Below are 26197 nucleotides of genomic sequence, written 5' to 3'. Positions count from 1 at the left end.
TGTTTCTAGTACAATATTACATAATAAAGGTGATAATGGGCATACTTGTTTGACTCCTGATCTTTTTGGGAAGGCCTCGAGTTTATCCCCATTGCAGATGATGTTTGCTGATGGTTTTAGATAGATACTGTTTATTATTTTTAGGAAAGGTCCTTCTATTACTACACTTTCTAGTGTTTTCAATAGGAATGGGTGTTGTATTTTATCAAAAGCTTTTTTCTGTATTTATTGAGATAATCATGTGATTTTTGTCAGTTTGCTTGTTAATATGGTCAATTATGTGGATGGTTTTCCAAATATTGAAACATCCTTGCATTCCTAGGATAACCCTTGTGATGCCTTGCTGGAGTCTTTTTGCTAGTATCCTATTTAAGAATTTTGCATCTATGTTGATTAGGGAGATTGGCCAATAGTTTTCTTTCTCTGTTTTTGACCTGCTTGGCTTTGGGATCAGTACCTTGTTTGTGTCATAAAAAGAATTTGGTAGAACCCTTTCTTGGCTTATTCTGTCAAATAGTTTGTATAATTGGGATTAGTTGTTCTTTGAATGTTTGATAGAATCCATTTGTGAATCCATCTGGACCTGGGGATTTTTTCTTAGGGAGTTCTTTGATGGCTTGTTTAATTTATTTTTCTGATATGGGGTTGTTTAGGTAATTTATTTCTTCCTCTGTTAGTCTATGCAATTTATATTTTTGTAAATATTCATCCATATCAACTAGATTACCACATTTTTTGCCATATAATTGGGCAAAATAGTTTTTAATGATTGCCTTAATTTCCTCTTCATTAGAGGTGGGGTCTCCCTTTTCATCTTGGATACTGTTAATTTGTTTTTTTCTTTCCTTTTTTTAATTAGACTGACTAGTACTTTGTCTATTTTATTTCTTTTTTCAAAGTATCAGCTTCTAGTCTTATTTATTAAATCAACAGTTCTTTGACTTTCAATTTTATTGATTTCTCCTTTGATTTTTAGCATCTCTAATTTAGTCTTCATCTGAGGATTTTTATTTTGTTCACTTTCTAGTTTTTTAATTTGCATGCCCAATTCATTGACCTCTGCCCTTCTTAATTTGTTTATATATGAACTCAAGAATATAAATTTCCTCCTGAGTACTGCTTTGGCTGCATCCCATAGGTTTTGAAAGGATGTCTCACCATTGTAATTTTCTTCAATAAAGTTACTAATTGTTTCTACGATTTGTTCTTTAACTAGCCGGTTTTGGAGAATCATATTGTTTAATTTCCAATTAATTTTTAATTTATCTCTCCATGTACCCTTACTAATTATTATTTTCATTGCATTGTGGTCTGAGAAGGTTGCATTTATTATTTCTGCCCTTTTGCACTTGTTTGCAATGTTTTTGTGCCTTAATACATGGTCGGTTTTTGTGAATGTACCATGTGCTGCTGAAAAGGTGTATTCCTTTATTCCTTTTTGTCCCTATTGATTTTTCTCCACATGTCTACTAACTCTAATTTTTCCAAGATTTCATTTGCTTCTCTCACCTCTTTCTTATTTATTTTTTTGGTTTGATTTATCTAGTTTGGATAGAGGAAGGTTCAGATCTCCCACTAGTATAGTTTTTCTATCTATGATCTCCTCTAATTTCTCCTTTAGAAATTTGGATGCTATGCCATTTGGTACATACATAGTGAGTACAGATATTTCCTCACTGTCTATACTGCCTTTTATCAGGATGTAATTCCCTTCCCTATCTCTTTTAACTAGATTTATTTTTACTTTGGCTTTGTCAGATATCATGATTGCGACTCCTCCCTTCTTTTTATCAGTTGATGCCCAATAGATTTGGTTCCATCCTCTTACTTTCTCCCTATGCATATCTACCTTCCTCATGTGTGTTTCTTGCAGACAGCATATGGTAGGTTTTTGGATTCTAATCCACTCTGCTATTCGCTTGTGTTTTATGGGTGAATTCATTCCATTCACATTCAGAGTTATGATTACTAGCTGTGTATTTCCTAGCATTTTGATTTCTATTCCTGGCCCTGTCTTTTTTTTTTTTTACTATTTCCTTCTACACCAATGTTTGTTTATAATCAGTCCTCCTAGTTCCCACCCTTATTTTACTTCCCTTTCTACCCCCTCCCTTCTTATTCCCCCCCTTATAGTAGTCTTTTTAAAATTGCCCCCCCCACCTTCTCCCTCTCTTGTACTGCTTCCCTCCCCACCAGTCCATTTTTTACCCTTCTCCTCCCCTATAGGGCTCAAATCTATTCTCTGCCCCAATGGATTGGATTGTTCTTCCCTCTTTGGGTCAGTTTCAGTATTTCTTATCTCCAACATCTTTACCTTTCCAGTGTATCGATGTTCTCCCCCTTCCCACCATGAGCTTCTTTGTGACATATAAATTTACCCCCATTTGTTTCTTTTCCCATTTCTTTTAGTATTAACCTCTTTTTTAGCTCTGGTTGTACACACACACACACACACACACACACACACACATGTATATGTAATTATGCATGCATATATCTGTATACCTATTTATGTCTTTTCCTTTCATCCTATACAGTTTGTCACTGTTCCCTCTACGTGTAATTCTTCTAGCTGCCCAGGTGATAGCAACAGTTTTTAAGAGTTACCAATGACCTCTTTTCTTAAAGGGATACATATCATTTTAACTTATTGAGCCTCTTAAAATTTTTGTTGTTGTTGTTTTATTTTGTTTTTCTCTTCCCCCTCTTTTTTAATTACCTTTTGATGATTCTCTTGTGTTCTGTGCTTGGACACCAAATTTTCTGTTCAGGTATGGTCTTTTCTTTACGAATGTTTGGAATTCTTCTATTGTGTTGAATGTCCATACTTTCCCCTGTAAGAATATAGTCAGTTTTGATGGGTATTTGATTCTTAGTTGTAGACCTAGTTCCCTTGCTTTCCAGAATATCATATTCCATGCCTTTCGGTCCTTCAGTGTGGATGCAGCCAGATCCTGTGTTAGCCTCACTGTGTTTCCATGGTATCTAATTGGCTTCTTCTTGGCAGCTTGTAATATTTTTTCTTTGGTCTGATAGTTTTTGAATTTGGCTATAACATTCCTGGGTGTTGTCAGTTGGGGATGAAATACAGGAGGTGATCTGTAGGTTCTTTCAATCTTCACTTTCCCCTCTTGTTCTAGGATATTGGGGCAATTTTCCTGAATAATTTTCTGTAGTATTATGTCCAGGCTTTTTCTTTTTTTATGGTCTGGTAGACCAATGATTCTTAAATTGCCTCTTCTCAAAAGATTTTCTAAATCATCTGTTGTGTATGAGATGCTTCTTATTTTCCTTAATTTTTCATTTTTTTCATTTTGTTTTATAGTGTACTGCTGCCTTGTGAGCTCACTTAAATCCAGTTGTTGTTTTCTGGTTCTTAAAGACTGGATTTCATCCCTGGCTTTTTGGTCATCTTTTTCCTTCTAGTCTGATTTTCTTTGAAGGTCATCTTTCATCCTCTTTACTTTGTCTTTCATCTCCTTTGCATCATCTTTCATCTCCTTTGCTTCATTTTCCAGCTGGTTGATTTTGGCTTTCAAGACACTATTTTTTCATTTTAGTTCAAGTGCCTCTGTTTCCAGATGACTTATCTTAATTTTTAAGTTCTTTTTCCAATTGTCTTCAGCCTCTCTTAATTGTGTTTTGAGTTCTTCCACAGCCTGTATCCAATTCGCTGGGATTTCTGATTTATCATTTGCTGATCTCTCCCCCTCTGTTCTGTTTGCTGAGTAGAAGCTGTCTATTGTAGTTTCTTTCTTCTTTCTCTGTTGTTTTCTCAAATTCACCCCCTCTTTACCTGCTGTATTTGTCTGTGGTCTTGCTCCTCTCATTTTTTTTTTTTGGTTTTGGGGGCTTCTGTCAGTCTCTCCTCTTGGAGCTTTAACAGGAGATATCTAGATGTAGTCTCTGGTGGAGGTTTGTTGGGGTTTGAGCTTCCCTGTCCTCTGGAGGCTTTTGATTGGATTAAAGTCTAGCAGTCAATGAGGATGGGTGTGGAGCCTGGGCTTCCCTGAGTTCTGGAGACTTTTGATGGGATTAAATTCAGCTTAGTTGGGCTGGGTGTGCTCTGAGGCCAAAATTTCCTGGAAGGCTGGAGCAAATATGGAGGATCTCCACAGCTCTCCAGGCTGCCAGGTCTATGCTCCCTCTCTAGCTCCTTCCCTGCTGTCCGTGTTGGACACTCTGAGCTTGGCACAGTCTTGCTTGGAAGGTATGCCCTCCAGACCAGCACCTTTGCATGCCCAGAAATTCCCGCTGCCCCTGGAGTCTCAGTGCTCTGGGTGGGAGGGGGGGATGGGTCCTTGGACCTTCCTTCTGTCTTCCCCTTAAACCTGAGGGTTTTTGGATTCTGGCTTTTTGGGGGGAGTACCTTTTGAATTAAGTCCAGCAGGAGGGTTCCTTGGCTCTGTCTTGTTGTTAAGTTTGTTTTTCAGTCCCCTGGGAGCATTCAGTTTGTGATCGATTAGGAAGGGTTCTCAGAGGTCTGAACTTCTGCTCCTTCTAGGCCGCCATCTTGACTCTGCCTCCTATTTCCCAATTCAGTTTTAAGTGGTTGGTTTTATTTCTACAGTTAAGGAATTATTTCTGAAGGAAAACTGGACAAATTTCTGGAAGCAATCTTGCCAATGATGCTCCAACTTCAGTGTAAACATAAGGGGTTTTGGCTGGAGTTGAAATGCCACTTGCTACTAATTCTCAAGGATGATTTGTAAATTTTCTGACTCTTCTCTTTGTGATGTGCAAATTAAACCAGAATAAGTATTTATCTTTAAATTCAACAAATTTTTTTCTTTTAAAAGGAGAAGGTTCTTAGTTGAGGTATTTATATCCTGTTCATTTCAATTAGATTCAATAAGAATTTATAGCCCATACACTGTTCTAGGATGCAAGTGTACACAGATAAAAACAAAATAGTCCTTCTCTTCAAGGGGATTATAATCTATAAGAACTAGGTGATACTTAATATAAATGTGGAAATCAATACTGGGGGCAGCTAGGTGGTACAGGGGATATAGTGCTCTTCTTTGAGTCGGAAATGCTCATCTTCCTGAAATCAAATCTGACCTGACACTTAACTAGTTGTATGATACTGGATAAGTTACTTAACTCTGTTGGCCTCAGTTTCCTAGTCTGTAAAATAAGTTGGAGATGGAAATATGAAGCTACTACAGTATCTTTGCCAAGAAAAAACTCCAAATGATGTCATGAAGAGTTAGTAATGACCAAAAAAGATCTGAAAGGAAGAATTCAGTACTGAGAGGCAAAGTGGACAGAGAGCTGGTTTCAGATTAAAGAAGAGGTAGATTTAATCTCTACCTCTGACACATGCAGGCAACTCACTTTTAACTTCCCAGGATCATTGCAAGCCTATAAGATAGAGGTTGTTTCCTCATTAGGAATTCCCTGGATCAATGAAATCTTAGGTTCCTACACATTTCCCTCCTGACACCCACACACCTATAAACAAAGGCAAAAGCAATACAATTGCAAAGCAAATGACTATTCCACTAAGCAATATATAATTGCCCTTTAGCATTCAGCTATCAAGTAATTTTGGAGTCCGCATTAACATTAGTTAGTATCCAGATTCTGTTCTCAGTGTCAAAATCACAAAGTAATTCAATGAGTTGTTTTTTAAAAGACCAAATATTGGGAATCATGGAGATAAGTCTATCAAATACTGGACTATACCAATAGCAATATTATCCTGACAACCAATATGCTTTAAGCTTTAATTTTTAAATTCTAAACTTAATAAGCTTCAATGAAATATTTAAATAAACAAAATAAAGAGATCACATACAAAAGTAAACTCCAAATTATTTATAATTGTTTAAAAAGTTAAAAAGTTTAATTAAAATATTTTATTTTCCTCTCTATCCTTTCTGATCATCTTTTTCCAAGTTAAAAAAGAATATTGTTATCATTCTTAAAGTGTTTATAACAAATATTTAGAAGAATATTCATAGCACCAACATGGCACTGGGATCTAAGAAATGCATCAGAAATACTTGTTGACTGAAACCTACTCATTGACTCAGTCTGGGAGAAAAGAGAGTAAAATACATTTCTTGAATGTAATGAATAATTCCTCTTGGAAGAGAGAGAAGTTGTGAATTTATAGATGCAGAATGTTGCATATTGTCAGATCATAATAATTAGTTGGTTAATAGCTATTTTGCTGCTGGTTAATGGTTTTTTTCCCTTCTGTTTTACCAGAGAAGTTATCAAATATTGTGTATGTGTGTAAATCAGGAAAGTGATATCATGCAAAAACAAAAAGCATCATAAAATCTCAAAAGATAAAAGCAAGTTTTTTTCCCAAGTGTTGAAATTTCTATTTCCTACCCCAAAGTTTTACTGTTATCCAGATAGTACTAAAACATGTAGAAAATATCAAAGGTATTTTGTTTTGGATGGAGATTTAAAGAAAATTAAATGTACACTTCTTATTTCACCATTTGCTTCCTGGGTAACATTCCAATCAGTCATTAGGGTTGCTTGGACTTCATATTTACCTTTTACAGTTATTTTGTGGTCCCCAGTTCCTGGAATGGTTGAGATGTCTACATGAACTGATATCTGTCCCACTGAGTCATTGCGAGAGCGATCTGAAAATGACATCAATAATAAAAGTAATAGCTTACATTCATGTAGTACTTTAAATTTGCATATTATATCATTTGGTCCTCCAACAACCTTGTGCTATTACTATCCTCATTCTTCAAATGAAGTAACTGGGGCTGAGAGAGATTAAATGGACTTGCCTAGGGCCACATAGCTAGCTAGTAAATGTCCAGCACTATCTACTGCACCAAGAGTGAGGAATGCACTATCTACTGCCACAAATGAACAAAAATTTACTTGACTGTTTCCTTGAATTATTTATTAAAAAGCAATTTCCCCTCAATTCAAGATGTATTAAGTGCATCTATGTGAGACTGGTAGGACCCATTAGGAATGTGAAATTTAACAAGACTTTTTCTCTGTCATCACTCTATAGAAGTTTTTAATTTAGTTGTGGATTGTTTTCATAAAGAAATAATTGAAACAAAATATGACTTCTGCCATGTATTTCAATTATCATTTAATATATTTTTTCTTAGGGAATGCATGTATACTGACTTCATGGAAACATGATTTTCAAAGAAATAATGATGCCAAGTAGCATTTTGTGTGCATACAATAGTGCTTTAAAAGGAAGATGTTTTTCTGAGCTGCCAAAATTCTGACTATGAAAGATTATTCATTTTTTTTTTATTTACAGAGCCCTGATACTAAAGTAATTGTCAGGAAAGTACTATGCTGGATCGGGCAGGACTACTAAGGGACCCAGTTATGGGGACATGATCCGCAAAATCATCAGGAGGATCTATACGGTTTTGTCTTCTGGATGTACAATTGAGAAGGTGGGTCTTCAAGGATTTTTCAAGATGTGATGAGGCAGAGTAATCTAGGTTTGGGTCATATATTAAATAGATGTTATGAATAGTCAGTGATCTGGATCTAGAATTAAGCAGGAAGAGGAAGTGGTCTAGATGTATTTTTTTAAAGCCCTTACCTTCTAGAAATCTTGGAATCAATACCGTGTATTGGTTGCAAGGCAGAAGAGTGGTGAGGGCTAGGCAATGGGGGTTAAATTGTGTAAATTAAGTCTTTTCTGCTTTATCTTTCTGTTCACTTTCTGGAGTTAACTTTCTTTTAACCAGAAAATATAACTAGGGTACTCCATTCCACAAATACACAAATATGTAGATTGTGATCTACATATGTTTGAATACACTTTGAGAGAGAATCCAGGGTTACTTCCCCGGGGTCACACAGCTAGGAAGTTTCTGAGGTCATATTTGAACCTAAGGCCTCTCGTCCCCAGGCAAGATTCTCAATCCACTGAGCTACCCAGCTGCCCCCTGGTCTAGATTTTTCTTTGGAAAACTGCAAGATTTTTGTAATAATCCCAAACTCTTCCCTAAAACAAAGGCACATCTTTTAAATTTTCAATTTCTTATCAATGTTGTTGAAAGATTTGAGAATTAAACACAACATTTTCAGAAGAATTAAAAATAAGTTCACAATGATAGGAATAGGGAATTTGTCAAATACTTTGATAAACATAATCATTAATAAATCCTAATGTATAGTGGTATATGGTATTTGCTACTTGGAGTAGGGCTGATTTTAACATACTCAATTATAATTTTAAAATGGAAAGGCATTTATCAGTCATATAATCCAAGTCTTTCATATTAAAGATAAGAAAATCAAGGCAGAAACCTATAAAATATCTTGTCCAAGGTGAGGCAGGTAATTAATGGTAAAGCCAGAATACCTGTGTTTATTCCTGGTTCAGGACTATTCCCATGGTTTTGAACCTTATTTGAAAAGTAGTTAGAAAAGTCACTAAATTCTATCAAATCAGATTAATTTTTGTGTTCTTGAATTTAGACAGTCTTCTTAATGATTGCTCAGATGGACATCATCTGTTTCCATCAGGAAACTGTAGCTTTTCATCACACCACTCAGCTTTAAGATCCCAATCTGTTTGGTTTCAAAGTCATGTCTCAAGATAACCTTTAATACCTTATTGACTTGACTCTTCCCAGGCTTCAGGATAGTGTTGTCATTATTCTTTCATAACTGCCTTGATGAAGTAACTTTCTCTAGATGTCCTATTTATTCATATGGATATTTAGAATATCTTCTTCCACTATTTTACTAAACCATCTCCTTTCCATGGTCCAAACATATTTGGAAATAGATTTCTTCTATAAAGCTTACCTGGATGGACCAGAGTAGTTGTTGTTTAGTTGTTCCAGTCATGTCTGGCTCCTTTTGACCCCATTTGGGATTTTCTTGGCAAAGATACAGGAGTAGTTTTCTATTTCCTTCTCCAGCTCATTTTATAGATGAGAAAACTGAGGCAAATGGGGATAAATGACTTGGCCACTTAACACAGAGCTAGTAAGGTCTCTCAGGTCAGATATGAATTCAGGAAGATGAGTCTTCCTGACTTCAGGCCTAGTGCTACAACCATTGGGCCACTGAATTACTCCAGAGTATAGGGGGCAGCTTTTGCTAATACTCCTGACACAGAAACCTTTTCTCAAGCTCTCTCTCAAAGTGTATTCAAACATAGGTAGATCATAATCTGGTGTATTTGTGGAATGGAGTATCCTAGTTATATTTTCTGGTCAAAAGAGGGTTAACTCCAGAAAGTGAACAGAAAGATAAAGCAGAAAAGACTTAATTTATATAAACATGTTTCCCCTTATGACAATGACCTATTTGATGCAAAGAGGGTAGGGAAGAGTTGGGACAAACTCTAGGGGACAGGATCTATTATACAGCTATTAAAAAGTTAAGTTAATCATATTTTCATGTGTGTAATATCTTTTTTTCCTTTACTTATGGAAATGTTTGGTTGGATGTGTAAAATATTGGAATGTTAAAATTAAAACCTAACAAACACAAAAAAGAAGTTTAATCAGAATATACTTTTTGGTTGGCACCTCTGTTGCTTTTCGGGTGATCACTGAAATTTAGAGAATTCATTTATCTTATCTTTGATTATGATAGAATTTAAAAATGCAAGCTACAATCAGGAAAATACATCAGTTCATGCTTGGCCCTTTCTCAAAAAGGAATGTTATTTATGTTATTTTTTTTAACAACTAAGAGCTAAGGAAACATACCCAGAATCTTTTAATAGGAAATGATCAAGATGCTTCTTAACAAACATAATTTTCCTTATTTCTTCCTATTCATTTCTCCACTATTCCCTATCTGGAGTGTCCTCAGTTTGTATGTCTTTATAGTGATCTATAGGGTCAGTGAGGAATAATCCATAATTATGTTCTCAGCATTGCTGAATACTTGACAGCAAGTCTCTGGGGTAGAAGCATTTACTAGACTGCAAAATATATGTCTCCTTCTTGACATGCCAAGATGTGGCAATTCACTGCTCAACTGAGTTAGATATAGCCCTTGAGAAATAGTTGCTTTTTATGCCATGTACCCCAAAGTAAAACAGATCAATTCTCCTAGTAGAAATAAGAGGTTTTGCAAAGGCATAATAACATTTTTGATATCTTTTAATAGCATATTTTTTTCAGAAATCCCCTTAAAATTCCATATAAACAGTATTTGTTCCACCTTACTGATATATTTGGTTGGAAGACATAGTAAGAACAATATCTAAATGGATTTTGTCAAGTGGGCTGGGATAGGTTTCTTATATCCTCATACCTTAAAATTAGTTAGTATTTTTCCTTAAAAAGATATTGAAACTATCTTCAAGTCTTAATTAAAACAAGCGGTTACAGCTTTCCAGTCACTCTAGGCTATTAAAGAGTCCCATAGGGCCCTTAGGACTTGATGAATATACCTCATGGTACTTTGTGAGGTACCATAGCCTACGCTATTGACCATGTGACCAAGTATTGAGAAGAACATTGTATCTACCTGAATCAATGTTGTGTTTTTGCTGAGTATCCTTTTTTCATTCTATTTCTAAGCAAATTTCTCTTAATTATAAGATATCTAATTTCAATCCAATATCAAATCTCTCCCACCAGACTCTTCTACTTCATCTACCACAGAAGATATATTTCATTTAGTACTATGAGAAGAGCATTCTAACAATGAACATCTATTTGAGAAAAATGAAGTCATTGAAGCAATTTTTATTACCACGGAGTTTCCAAAACTACAAATGAAAACTTAACTCAGGTCTGTGTTTAGTCAGTTAATCCATCAAGAATTTAAGTGATCTCTTAAAATGTGTCAAATGGAAACAGGAAATAGAATTGTGTCAAAAGGAAACACATAGGTATGAAGTGGATAGAGCACCAGACCTAAAGCCTGAGATCAAATCTGGTTTCTTCCATATAATTTTGATTATTTACCTCTAGGACAGAGTGAAATCAGTCCCATTTAAGACTCCTCTAGAGGACATCCAGGTAAACATGGCAGGACTCTAGATGCAGGACTCTTCCTCTCCTCACCACCTACCAATAAAGACTACCTCAAAAAGCCAAAAAAATCCAAATTCATATGAACGAATGTACTCTACAGTAGGGCACAGCATTAAAGGTACATGGGATTTGGGGATTTTCACACCATAAAGGGGTGAAAAAGTTTTCACCAAAATGTGAGCTGATCTACCCTCCCCCACCCCACCTTCAGAGCCAGAGTCAGAGCCAGCACACTCTAGAATCAGTGAATGAATGAGGGGCACCTCTGGAGTAAGTGAGGGGTATCTCTTGGTCCTTGCTAGCTGACTGAGACCACTGAGGACCTACCCCTGAGAGCAGCTAGACCTGAGGCTCCAGCAGGCTGAGGAGCTCAGACCATGGGCCCCTGCAGGGAGATAGCACAGAGAAGGGCAGCAAACAGCAGAAGCTACAGAGTCTTGAGAAGTGCAGTCATGCAAAATCCTTGCTCCTTAGCTCCATACACAGAGAGCCTGCCCTCCTCACTCAGATTTTAGACTGGAAAGGAAAGGTAAAACAACCATAGTAATGGAAAACAGTGCCCAAGAACAACTTTCCAACACTAAAAAAAGCCAAGAAGAAGGCATTGACCATGGATAATTTTTACAGAGGAAAAATCCAGACTACAGAGGAACTAGCAGAAGAGGAAATCTAAATAAATGAGCCAAACCTTCCCCCCCAAAATGGAAATTGGCCACAAGCTCTTGAAGAATTTAAATTGGAGCTTACCAAAAATATGGAAACCATCTGGCAAGAAAAATGGAAGAGTTTAAAAATAACAATTTAAAGGATAAGAACTCCCAATTGGAGAAACAGCTAGAAGCCACAAAAAGCAGGATAGACCAAACCAAAAAGGAAAATCAAAAGATTAAAGCATAAAATAAAAAAAATTGTGGCAGAAAAACAAAAGATTATAGTAGAAAGCCAGGCCTTAAAAACAAGAATTGGGCAATTAGAAGCCAATGATCTTGCAAAACAGCAAGAATTAATAAAGCAAAGTCAAAAGACTGACAAAATAGAAGAAAATGTAAAATATCTCATTGAAAAGTTGACAGATTATGAAAACAGATCACAAAGAGACAATTTGAGAATCATGGGTCTACCTTAAAACCCAGAAATAAACAGAAATCTTGACATCATACTACAAGAAATTATCCAAGAAAATTGCCCTGATGTTTTTGAACAAGGGGGAAAAATAGACATTGAAAGAGTTCATAGAACACCATCTACACTAAATCCTCAAAAGATAACTCCCAGGAAAGTAATTGCCAAATTCAAGAGCTTCCAAGCTAAGAGAAAATTTTACAAGAAGCCAAATAGATACAATTCATATATCAAGGAGCCCAATCAGGATTACACAAGATCTGACAGCTTCCACACTAACAGACTGTAAGAATTGGAATATGATATTCAGAAACACAAGAGAATTGGATCTTCAACCAAGGACCACCTACCTGTCAAAACTGACTATATACTTCCAGGGGAAAGCATGGGCATACAACAAAATAGAAGATTTCCAAGTATTTGTAAAGAAAAGACCAGAACCAAGTGGAATGTTTGATATCCAAACACAAAAATCAAGAGAAACCTGAAAAAGTAAATAAGAGAGGGGAAAGGGAAAAAGGTTTTTTTATTCAAACTTTCTTTTTTCAGGGGTTTAATAAGATAAAATTGTTTATATCAATATATAGGAAAATGCTGTTTGTAACTCAAAAATTATATTCATTATTATAGTAATTAGAAGAATCATTCACAGGAACAGATTGGGATAATAAGGGCTATAAGATGATATAAAAAAAGAGAAAAAGGGAGGGGGGAATTGAAGATGTCACCAAGATAAACTTGAAGAAATGAGATAAATAGGATAATCTATACCTCACAAAGAGGCATATGGGAAGGGGAGGGGAAGAATATTATTATTAGAAGGAGAGGAAGAGAGTGCTAATGGGTAATACCTAAACCTTCCTCTCAGTGAAACCAAATCTGAGAGGGAAGAGCATCTACATCCATTGGGGTATTGAATTCTATCTTATCCTACAGGGAAAGTGAGAAGGGAAAACTAAGGGGGAAGGGAGGAGGAAGTAGAAAAAGGGAGGGAAAGAGAGGAGGGAGGGAACTTAGACTAAAAAAACAATAAAAAGAGAACAAAAAGGGAGGGGGCAGAAAGGGAAGCATATTACAGGTGGGGTTTAGGAGTACTGATTGAAAGCAAACCACTGGCTTAAAAGGATATAGCAAAAGAAGAAAGAGCAGAAATAGGCGAGGATATCAAAATGCTGGGGAATACACAAGTGGTGATCATAACTTTGAAGTGAATGGGATGAACTCACCCGTAAAATGAAAATAAAAATAGCAGAGTGGATTAGAAATCAAAATCCTACCATATGTTGTCTACAAGAAACACACATGAGGTAGGTAGACACTCAAAAGGTTAGAATTAAAGGTTGGAGTAAAATCTATTGGGCCTCAACTAATAGAAAGAAGGCAGGAGTTGCAATCATGATATCTGACAAACTTAAAGTAAAAATAGATCCGATTAAAAAGGATAGGGAAGGTAACTACAACTTGATAAAAGGTAGTATAAACAATTAGGAAATATCAGTAATCAACATGTACGCAAAAAATGGGATGGCATCCAAGTTTCTAATGGAGAAACTAGTGGAGTTGAAGGAGGAAATAGATAGCAAAACTATACTAGTGGGAGACCTGAATTTTCCACTATCAAATCTAGATAAATTGAATCGCAAAATAAATAAGAAAGAGGTATGAGATGTGAATAAAATCTTAGCAAAATTAGAATTAATAGATATATGGAGAAAAATAAATAGGAACAAAAAAGAATATACCTTATTTTCAGCAGCACATGGTAAATTCACAAAGATTGACTATGTATTGGAGCATAAATACATGGCAATCAAATGCAGAAAAGCAGAAATAATAAATACAACCTTTTCAGATCATAATACAATAAAAATAATAATCAGTAAGGTCACATGGAGAGCCAAATCAAAAATTAACTGGAAATAAAATAATATGATCCTATAAAATTGGTTAAAGAAAAAATCATAGAAACAATTAATAATTTCACTGAAGAAAATGACAATGATGAGACATCCTTTCAAAATCTATGGGATGCAGCCAAAGCAGTATTCAAGGGTAAATTTATATCCTTGAATTCATATATTAACAAATCAGGGAGAGCAAAGGTCAATGAATTGGACATGCAAGTCAAAAAACTTTAAAGCAAACAAATTTAAAACCCCCAGATGAAAACTAAATTAGAGATCCTAAAAATTAAGGAAGAAATTAATACAATCAAAAGTCAAAGAGCTGTTGAATCAATAAATAAGACAAGAAGCGGGTATTTTGGAAAAAAACAAACAAAATAGATAAAGTACTGGTCAATCTAATAAAAAAGGAAAGAAGAAAACCAAATTAACAGTATCATAGATGACAAGGGAGACCTCATTTCTAATTAAGAGGAAATTAAGTCAATCATTAAAAACTATTTTGCCCAATTATATAGCAACAAATGTGGTAATCTAGGTGATATGGCTGGATATTTACAAAAATATAAATTGCCTAGATTAACAGAGGAAGAAATAGAATTCTTAAATAATCCCATATCAGAAAGAGAAATTTAACAAGCAAAAGAACTCCCTAAGAAATAATCCCCAGGGCCTGATGGATTCATAAGTGAATTCTATCAAACATTCAAAGAACAACTAATCCCAATAATATACAAACTATTTGACATAATAAGCAAAGAGGGAGTTCTATCAAATTACTTTCATGACAAAAATATGGTACTGATTCCAAAGCCAGGCAGGTCAAAAACAGAGAAAGAAAACTATAAACCAATCACCTTAATGAACATAGGTGCAAAAATCTTAAATACTTAAAAAAATCTTTAATATTAGCAAAAAGATTCCAGCAAATGATCAGGAGGGTTATTCACTATGATCAGGTGAGATTTATGCCAGGATTGCAAGGATGGCTCAATATCAGGAAAACCATCCACATAATTGACCATATTAACAAGCAAACTGACAAAAATCACATGATTATCTCAATAAATGCAGAAAAAGCCTTTGATAAAGTACAACACTCATTCCTATTGAAAACACTAGAAAGTATAGGAATAGAAGGGCCTTTCCTAAAAATAATAAATAGTATCTATCTAAAACCATCAGCAAACATCATCTGCAATGGGGATAAACTATATGCATTCCCAATAAGATCAGAAGTGAAACAAAGATGCCCATAATCACCTCTATTATTTAACATTGTACTAGAAATGCTAGCAGTAGCAATTAGAAGAAGAAATTGAAGGTATTCAAATTGGCAATGAGAAGACCAAGCTACCACTCTTTGTGGATGATATGATGGTCTACTTAAATAATCCTAGAGAATCAACTAAAAAGCTAGTGGAAATAATCAACAACTTTAGCAAAGTTGCAGGATACAAAATGAACCCATATGTCATCAGCATTTTTGTGTATCTCCAACACATCTCAGCAGTAAGAACTGGAAAGAGAAATTCCATTTAAAATCACCCTAGACAATATAAAATACTTAGGAATCTATCTGCTGAGACAAACACAGGAATTATATGAACACAGCTACAAAACACTTTCCACACAATTAAAACTAGATCTAAACAATTGGAAAGACATCAACTGCTCATGGGTAGGATGAGCTAACATAATAAAAATGAACATCCTACCCAAACTCATCTATCTATTTAGTGCCATACCCATTGAACTACCAAAATTCTTTTTACTGAATTAGATAAACCATAACAAAGTTCATTTGGAAGAACAAAAGATCAAAGATATCCAGGGAAATCATGAAAAAAATGCGGAGGAAGGTGGCCTTGCAGTCCCAGATCTCAAACTATACTATAAAGCAGTGGTCATCAAAACAATATGGTACTGGCTAAGAGACAGATATGAGGATCAGTGGAATAGATTTGGGGTAAGTGAACTCAGCAAGACAGTCTATGATAAACCCAAAGATCCCATTTTTTGGGGACCAAAATCCACTATTTGATAAAAACTTCTGGGAAAAGTAGAAGGCAGAATGGGAGAGATTTGGATTGGATCAACATCTTACACCCTACCCCAAGATAAACTCAAAATGGGTGAATGACCTGAATATAAAGAAGGAACTATAAATAAATTAGGTAAACACAAAATAGTATACATGTCAGATCTTTGGGAAAGGAAAGATTTGAAGACCAAGCAACAGTTAGGAAAAAAACCACAAAATGTAAAATAAATAATTTTGATTACATTCAATTAAAAAGTTTTTGTACAGACAAAACCAATGCAACCAAAATTATAAGGGAAGCAAGAAATTGGGAAATAATCTTCATAACAAAAACCTGTGACAAAGGTCTAATTACTCAAATTTAAAAAGAGCTAAATCAATTGTACAAAAAATCAAGCCATTCTCTAATTGATAAATGGGCAAAGGAAATGAGTAGGCAATTTTCAGTTAAAGAAATCAAAATTATTAATAAGCACATGAAAAAGTGTTCTAAATCTCTTATAATCAGAGAGATGCAAATAAAAACAACTCTGAGGTATCACCTCACACCTAGCAGATTGGCTAACATAAGGAAAGTATTGAATACTGGAGGGGATGTGGTAAAGTTTGAACATTAATGGACTGCTGGTATTGTGAATTGATCCAACCATTCTGGATGGCAATTTGGAACTATGCCCAAAGGGCGATAAAAGACTGTCTGCTCTTTGATCCAACCATAGCATTGCTGGATTTATATTCCAAAGATATAATAAGGAAAAAGACTTGTACAAGAATATTCATAGCTACGCTCTTTGTGGTGGCAAAAAATTGGAAAATGAGGGGATGCCCTTCAATTGGGGAATGGTTGAACAAATTATGGTATATGGCAGTGATGGAATACTATTGTGCTCAAAGGAATAATGAGGTGGAGGAATTCCATGGAGACTGGAACAACTTCCAGGAAGTGATGCAGAGTGAAAGGAGCAGAACCAGAAGAAAATTATACACAGAGAAAGATACTCTATGGTACAATCAAATATAGTGGACTTCTCCATTAGTGGCAATACAGTGATCCTGAACAACTCTGAGGGATTTATGAGAAAAAACTATCCACATTCAGAGGAAAAACTGTGGGAGTAGAAACACCAAAGAAAAACAATTGCTTGATTATATGGGTTGAAGGGGATATGAACAGGGATGTAGACTCTAAATGATCATCCTAGTGGAAATATCAACAACATGGATATAGATTTTGATCAAGGACACATGTAATACCCAGTGGAATTGCATGTTGGCTATGGGATGGGTAGGTGGAGGGGAGGGAGGGAAAGAATATGATTCTTGTAACCAAAGAATAATGTTCTAAATTGATGAAATAAAATAAAAATATAAAATCAATCAATTAATTAATTAATTAACAAAAGATTCTTCTAGATCTACCATTCTGCAGGTATTTTAAACTTGCTAAATTTATGACATACAATGACTTAATCATATATCACCTAAAAATCCTTTCTCTGAAAAAGAAATGATGGTGGAAAGGGAGAATTTCTGAGGTCTTAACAAAGTAACACATTGCAGAACCAAAGGAACACTTTCATTAATTTCAATTTTAAACTTTTGTTTTTAATGAACAACCTTCAGGAAAGTCTGGTCCCAGGTTTAGAAACTATAGAACTTTTGCAAGGGACCTAGGATTTGTCATTAACTTTTTAGGACTTTCCTGTAGTCTGTTTCCCTTGTGGGTCACTTCTCTGTCTCAAGGTATATATACTACTAGTGAAATGGGCAAATGATTTTCCTCTTCCTGTCATTATTCATTTCATTCCACTATATATCCAATTGGGGCTTTTAGAAGCTGGGAATCAAGTTATATAATTTTGGCAACTACCTCTTTGTTATATCTCTTACCCATCCATCTCCTTTTGGGCAATACTTCCTGATTTAGAATACCATGAGGTAGGGAGTGATGAAAATGTGAGACAGTATTTTGCAAAGGCTGTAAAACTCTGTTTAAAAAAAGGTCCATATCCTAAATGACCTGGGTTTTATGACTGTAGAGCAAGTCTCCCTAGAAGGTGGAGATAAATTGTCCATTGAATCCTCTGAGGGTTTCTTCCCATGGGTTTATGACAGCTTGGCCTTTAGATCTGTAGCCTTTGTTCATTGTACTGACAGTGGAGTTTCTATCATGGAATAAAAGTCAAAGTGGACAGCAGTATTTTCCAATTGAACTACAAATACTGCAGGAACTAGTCTGTCAAGGAAAGTAGGAGATGAAAAAAGGAAGGAGAAAATCTACTTTTTCCTGAGGATGAAATCAATCAAAATAAAAAACTGAGACAGAATTACAGAAATGAATAAGCTACATTTTGTTCTTTCTTTTGAAGAGAATGCCATTTTAAATCTAGGCTTATGCCACTAGATTCATGATTTGGCTCACATTCTCTCTGTTTTGCCATGGATAGCAAACACTAACACATTAAGATTGCATAGTGCTCAATTACCAAATGGCAGCAAAATACTTCTATTGACTGGATTTCTTTGACTGGAATTTAAAAAATTCCTACCAGAAATTCCTTTAACTAGACTAAGTGGGAACTCTTTCTTCTATATACATTGCTAGTGAAAATACATCATGATAGTGACAAGTGGGTGGAAGAAACTGCTTACTTTGTCAAACTTTGTTATCATATCAATGGTTTATTTTAGAGAGGATTCTTAATGTAATTTTGTAATTTCTGAATGATTACAAAGATGGTCACATTCAGACCATCTTTACTGCCATAGTATCATCCAGACCATCAGAGATTATACATTAGATGTAAACTCTTTTAGGGAAGGGATTGTTCCCTCCCCCCATCTTCCTGTATCCTCAGGGCTTAGCACAGGATCTAGCACTGAAAATGCTTAATAAATGCTTATTAAATGAATGTCCCAAGAAACTTGATTCACTCAATTTTGTACCTTATGTCCTGGGGCTATGCTATAAAAGTCAAATTTACATACTACACTAAATATAACTGGCTTCACAAAAGAGAATACTTCAAATCCCACCTATATATCCCCGATAGATGCTTATTCTCATGGATTCTGTTGCTCCTCTTTGCTTAGTCCCCTTCCTGAATCTCTTTCCATTCTCTTTTCTGAGAACCATAAGTCAATCCATAAAAAACTTTGCCCACTGTAGTAAACTGACAGTAAGAGATCGTGCAAACCAACATTCCACACAAAACTCTCAGGAGGTGGGGAAATGAATACATAGGCAGTTTTTGACAGCAGTTGGTGAAATCCTCTGGAAGAGAGAGAAAAGCTGCCTCTTTTTGTTTAGCAGTCAGGAGAACCAAGAGGGTTTCAGTCTGGTATTTCTGGGGTGGATCCAGAGAGCCAGTAATTCCCTTTTCTTTGGCTTTCTTGATATTCTGCTTGTCCTTGCTGCTGTTGCTGCCAGTTCTACTGTTTCTGTCAAGTGGATTTCAACATAATTGTTACTGGGACTACTGCTTGACTCAAAGAGGACTCCTGGTTGTGAGATTCTTTCGCCCTTGTCCTTGTTTCTACAAACTCCCCCAGCCTTAATTACTACTGTAAGAATTTAGTTTAGAATAATTCTAGTAGTTATAAGAGTTTTAATCTCTGTTTTGGATTAGAAGTTAGGTATCCCCTAATTCCCTTCCCCCCCCTCCTCTCTTTAGCTAAATAAACCTTTTTTTTTTCATATATATAGTTAGTTTTGAACCCTTCTTTTAACCCACCTATTACATTTGGTGAGTCAGTAGGTCAAACTTACAGAAATTGATGTAGGCCAGAGTAAAACAGAGAGATCAGCAGGTTGGCAGTTGAACCAACTTGCAACATTCCATTGTCCTTTCCAGCACTTGGTTGCTCTCCAAGGTCCTGATTGATATGGAACTCTGACTCTTGATTGACTTAGAAGGGAATTTAAATTGTAAATAGCCTAAAGGCCAATAACACATGTGGTAGAAAGACTCTTTTTTTTTGGTTCTGTTATTTAGTGTTTGTTATTAATAATCACAGTGCATAATAATAACATGCACGGAGTGTTTTATAGCAACTTCCTGTTTCTTATGTGATCATGTAGGACATTTTATTAGGGAATATAGATTCAGAGGGCAATTTTCTAGGCAACTTAATTGGAATAACATATATAATAGACAGTATAGCAATAATTGGAATAACAATAATTATCAGAGAAGAAATACTAATAATTGTCCTACTTCTAAAGCACCTGATTTGAACACTATGCAAAAGTGGGTAAAATCAGGAGTAAGACCCAAGTACAGCTAAGTAGTCAGTGGGCATAAGGATGATCAGAACAAAGGGGCATGTTCATTATGAATGTGTACCTGGAGTTCTCAAGTATTTGAAAAATGAAGGGAAAATTTATTGGAATTAAATGGAATTGATGTAATGGATTTATAAATAATGTGATTGAAACAAAGGATAATATAATTAGTGTTAATAATTGTGAGGAAAAAGAAAATTGTAATGTAAAATTAGTGGAAAATTCTAGTGATTTTGAAATAATGGAAAATAATGAAGAATGTAAATTGGATAAAGATAATGTGATTGTAAATGAGAACAATGACACCAACATAGAGATTATAAAGACCAATGAGAGTAGTGAAAAAGCTAATGGTGGTATTAAAGATGTGAAATCCTGGAAATATCATGCAATTCAAGCAGATATAAATTTGGATGGACAGGAAAAAAAAGCTGGAAGATACAAGTTTTGTCTGGTAATTGTTGATAGATTAACAAAATGGCCTGAATCTTTTCCATCTAATACTAATACAGCTAGCTTTGTGGTGAAAGTGTTACTTAAGGAAATTGTTCTTAGGTTTGGTGTACCAATTACCATATATTCTGATAAAGGATCTCATTTTACATAAGATATCCTGAAAACAGTCTATGAGAATCTAGGAATAACAACTAAATATTATGTTCCTTATAATCCACAAAGTTCAAGTGGAGCATGTGAATAAGGAACTCAAGACTATGGTGGGGAAATTTGTGGTGAAATTCATCTAAAATGGTCAGATATTCTTCCCATAGCTTTGTTTTACCTATGTACAAGACCAAGAGCAAACTTACATATATCATCTTATGAAATGCTCTTTGGACATGCCCCATTGCAAGCAAAAACTTGTAAGACTGTTTATACATTTCCTTTAGGTGGAGATTGTCAACTTGCTTCATATTTAAGTGCATTACAACAATGACTTAGAGAACTGCATGACATGGGGGTATTGATTCAACCTGGTCCTTTGGATTATTCTCTTCATAATTTTCAACCAGGTGATATGGTGTACGTGAAAATTTTTGCAAAAACATCAGCAACTCAAGAGAGTTGGGTAGGTCCTTATACAATTGTATTAGTTTCACCATTTTCTGTGAAAGTATTAGGAAGAGATTTGTGATGTCATTGCTCACATATTGAGTTAGCTCATGGAATTAATAACGAAAGTGTGGAAATTTTAGAAGAATAAAATGAGGAAGAATAAGTCAAAGGAAGCTGAGATTCATTAGTCAAATAGAGTTTGTAGTCAAAAAGATCAGTAAGTAGTGGACTATTCCAGTGGAAAAGGACATTTGGATGGAAGAGGACATTGCAGATGAAGAGGAGAATTCAGAAAATTGATAGACATTGTAAAAAGACTGAAAGACATAAACAGTAAGCAGATAAATACATTGAAGGGAATTTTCAATAAAGAGGATCATAGATGGACTAATGGTTCTAAGGAATTTGGGGAATGTAATATAACACAACATAATATATATTCACAAGCATTCATCAATACATTTTACTACCATGGATTTTGGAGAGGAAGAATTCTTCAAACAAGTTGAGAAAAGAAGGAAAAATCTGAAGTTTTGGTAAGTATATTGCATGCAACAGTAACACAACACTAACACAACAGTAACACTGACATAACTAACAAAACAACATAACATAGCCTGAATAACAACATAACAAAACATATACACAAAACATGAACATGGTTAGATTCACTAGTTGAATGAGTACAACAATGTATAGCTAGATACTAACAATGTTATAGTTAGTTATAAAGTAGTTACTAACAAAAAATAAGATAGCTACTTAGTTTAGAATAGTAATAGTATAGGAATAAGTAAGTTTGATGGTTTGGTTTAATTTTTTTCGTAAAACTTATGCCATGTTGCGTTTATTGTATTTTTCAAAATTTTGTCTAAGTTTGCTGTTTATGCATTGCAATAGTAGGATTAGTTTTAGGAGAGTGTAGGGAGATAGGGCTACAGAAAGATAGATTAGAGTTTAAGACTGATAAGATAAGGTAAGATACTGACTTACACAACAAAATACATTACAACATACATTGCAACATACATTACATAGCACATATGACATATCACGCAAAATATAAATACATATGTAAATATATGTAAATAGTGTATATTAGAATTATGATTGTAAAAGCAATCATATAACGTATATTTATATATGTAACATACATGTTAATATGAAGTGTGTGTATATAGCACACGTGTATATATTTATTATATGTATATGTAACACATATAAATAGACCATGTTTGCTAAGTTCTTAACATAGAATAAGGTTATGTTTAATTTTCTTCTATTGTTAAATGTATTTTGCATAAGTAAGTTTGATGGTTTGGTTTAATTTTTTTCATTAAACTTATGCCATGTTGCGTTTATTGTATTTTTCAAAATTTTATCTAAGTTTGCTGTTTATGGATTGCAATAGTAGTAGAATTTTCTGTATTAGTTGATGAGAGTAATATTTATGATTTTAATGTTTTGCATGAAATTTGTGTTTATATTCTGATTTTGATGTTATATTCTTGTTTTGCTTTTGCATATGTTTGATCTGTATTTTGAACTTTGTACTTGTTCATTGTATACTTTCTTTTTTCCTTTCCTTGATTAAATCCCTAGAATAGGATACTATTAGATAGGATAAGATAGTTGCTTATTATTTTGGGTAGAAATTTTAGTTTAAGGAAAATATAAATATGTTAGTGCACAAATGCCAAAATCATGTTGAAAACATGGCTTTGTGCAAAGGGGGGACTTTAACAGGGTAAGCTGACAGCAAGAGATCCTGTAAACCAACATTGCACACAGAACTCTCAGTAGCTGGGGACCTGAACACACAGGCAGTTTCTGAGAGCAGTTGGTGAGCTCCTCTGGAAGAGAGAGAGAGAGGCTGCTGCATTTTTTCTAATAGTCAGAAGAGCCAAGAGGGTTTCTCTCTGGTATTTCTGGAGTGGACCCAGCCAGTGATTCTCTATTCTTTGACTTTCTTGATACTCTGCCTATCCTTGCTGCTGTTGCTGCCAGTGCTGCTGCTGCTGTCAAGTGGATTTCAACAGAGCTATTACTGGGACTACTACTTGACTCAAAGAGGACCCCTGGTTATGAGATTCTTTGACCCTTGTCCTTGTTTCTACACCCTGCCCCCAGCCTTAATTACTACTGTAAGAATTTAGTTTAGAATAATTATAGTAGGTGTCAGGATTTTAATCTCTGTTTTGGGTTAGAAGTTAGGTATCCCCTAATTCCCCCTTTTCCCCTCCTCCCTTTAGCTAAATAAGCCTATTATATATATATATGTATATATATATATATATTTAGTTAGTTAGTTAGTTAGTTAGTTAGTTAGTTTTGAATCCTTCTTTTAACCTACCTATTACACCACTTAGCAATCAGATAGCTCGGATCCTGGGTAGAAGGTTCAAAACTGAGAAGATTAGGTTCATTAGGTCATGATCTCTGGTATTCTGTGAGGTGCAATAGCCATAAGGATAACCAGATATCCATCTCTGTAAATTACCCCTAATCTTCTCTTCTATAACCCCACTGTGACTTTCTGATCAAAACAACCTTCTCTAGCCACCACTCCTCTCTATATGTTATCTTTCTCATTGGAATACAAGATCCTTGAAGGCAAGGACTGTTTTATCCTTTTCATTTATGTTCTGGGAACAATGCTTTGGCACATAATAAGTGGATAATAGATGACTTTCATCCAATAATGATTTGATAATCTTAGAATCTTTTATGATTGATTAATGCACATAAATTAATATTTAGATAAATGACATGTCATTATTGTGTGATCCTTTGACCAGTTCAGAGAATAAGCCATAAATTATTTCTTAACCTGTGCAATTCCTACAATCCTAGGTCTAGGCTGCTGGACAGGACCTCAGAAGCCATCTAATTAACTTTCTTTATCTTCTACATGACAAAAAATGAAACCCAAAGGGGTCAAGTATAAATGTCTTTAATTCAAAATTCAAAATCAAATATTGTGACTCCAGGATCGGCATTATTCTCGCTGGATAATATTCTTCTCTTGTCCATATGTTTCTTGTCTATATATTAATTCGGAGACAATCTATTCAATGTACTATAGACCTACTTCTGATTCTATTAATGTATTGGAGGTGCCAATTGAGGACTTGGACTTTCTGTGATCCTACCAAAATCTGACCTGATCATCCTCCCTCTTTTCCCCATTATATATGTCCTTGACAACTTTTTGCCCCACTTTTCCAATGACAAGCCTTCATTACTAACATGCTGCAATTTTCTTATACTTTTCATGTGTCTTTCCACTGTCCTTTGGCATATACCTGAATTTATACTTGATAAATATTCCCAAAGACTCATGAAGTTTCTTGGGGAGTACTGATCTAAAGAGTCATTGTTCACATTTTTCTTCTATAGAATAATCGTTCAGTACTTTGATATATCAAATACTAAAATTAGCAATTCCACAGGAGTACTAGATTTAACAGGTGTTTCAAAGAATTCTGCTGATGCCTATGACAAAAGGGCTTTTGTTTTTAACATGGGCACTGACTAATACCCTTTTAAGAGTGATGATCAAGAAGAAAGGAATAAAATGGTTACTTTAGAGATGCCACTTTTATACTGTTTTGCTATATAGACCCCAGTTACTTTTTTCTGCTTTAAAAAAATGAACATTAATTTTCTCTCCCTTTCACTTCATCTCTATTGATGATGGTGAAATTCTTCCTGTAACAAATATGTACAGCTAAGCCAAAAAATCACAGAATTGGCCATGCCCAAAAAACATGTCTCATTAAATAAAATCTTGATTATATTACCTTGAATCTTATAGCCATTTCAGGAGGAAGGTAGTGCATACATACTTCATCTTTTGTCCTTTGGAATCATGACTGATCCTTGTATTCCTCAGAGTTCTTAAGTCTTTCAAAATTGTTTGATTTAAAATATTGTTATAGGTACATTGTTTTCCTGATTGCTTTCCTTTCATTTTGCATTCAGGGTATTTTTTACCTTCTTTTCTCAGAATGCAATTCATACTTGGCTCACTAGCTGGTTTTATGTCATCATTGACTAGAAGGCAGGGTAGGATTTGAGGCAAATGAGATTTATTTTCTCTCTATATTTCCCTCCTCTCTGTTTGTGTTCATTAATTAATGACTTAATAAGTTTCTGCTATTATGAAGCCCAAAACACTGGGAGATATAAAGGATAATTGACATGGTCCTTGATAATATGTTGCAAGCTAGACAGGAGAATATATCACACTCATAGATGTGTAATATTATATAATAATAATATAACAACTATATAAAACTATGAAGCAAAATAGAATATTTTAAGATTTTCAGAAAGGCACAATAATAAAAACAATGGTTAGTATTTACATAGCTATTTAAGATTGGCAAGTTACTTTAAAAATATAGGAAATCTTGGGTTCAAATCTGATCTCAGAGACTTTGTGGCTATGTGACCCTAGGCGAGTCATTTGACTCCCCCAATTGCCTTGGAACCAATACAGAGTTTTGATTCTAAGAAAGAAGATTTTAAATAAAAATATATGTATATACATGCATATATATTATCTCATCTTATCCTCACAATTGTGGGAGATATATTATTAATATCCTAATTTTATAGATGAGGAAACTAAGGTAGTCAGTAGTCTATGGGGAATAAAGAGCATAGATCCTATGTAAGACTTTGCTCCTCTGATAAGAAGGCAGGATCTGTATAAAAAGCTCTGTTTAAAATATTATTTAAATTAGATTTTAATTATATTAATTTAAAACAGGACATCTGTGTGAAAAGAGTTTGAGTAACAATTGGT

General features: G+C 34.7%; 1 protein-coding gene across 1 annotated transcript in view; it reads right to left on the bottom strand.

Annotated features, from left to right (window-relative positions):
- Positions 1 to 26197, bottom strand: part of UNC13C (unc-13 homolog C) — an 817657-nt gene that overhangs the window by 9322 nt on the left and 782138 nt on the right. The window contains exon 30 of the mRNA XM_056810215.1: positions 6519 to 6611. Coding sequence (XP_056666193.1) covers positions 6519 to 6611 — 93 coding nt within the window. The remainder of the gene's footprint in view (positions 1 to 6518; positions 6612 to 26197) is intronic.

Source organism: Monodelphis domestica, chromosome 1, assembly GCF_027887165.1.
Source record: "Monodelphis domestica isolate mMonDom1 chromosome 1, mMonDom1.pri, whole genome shotgun sequence".
Classification (NCBI taxonomy): Eukaryota; Metazoa; Chordata; class Mammalia; order Didelphimorphia; family Didelphidae; genus Monodelphis; species Monodelphis domestica.
The sequence above is the reverse complement of the archived record's forward strand: the minus strand, read 5'-3'. Positions and strand labels throughout refer to the sequence as shown.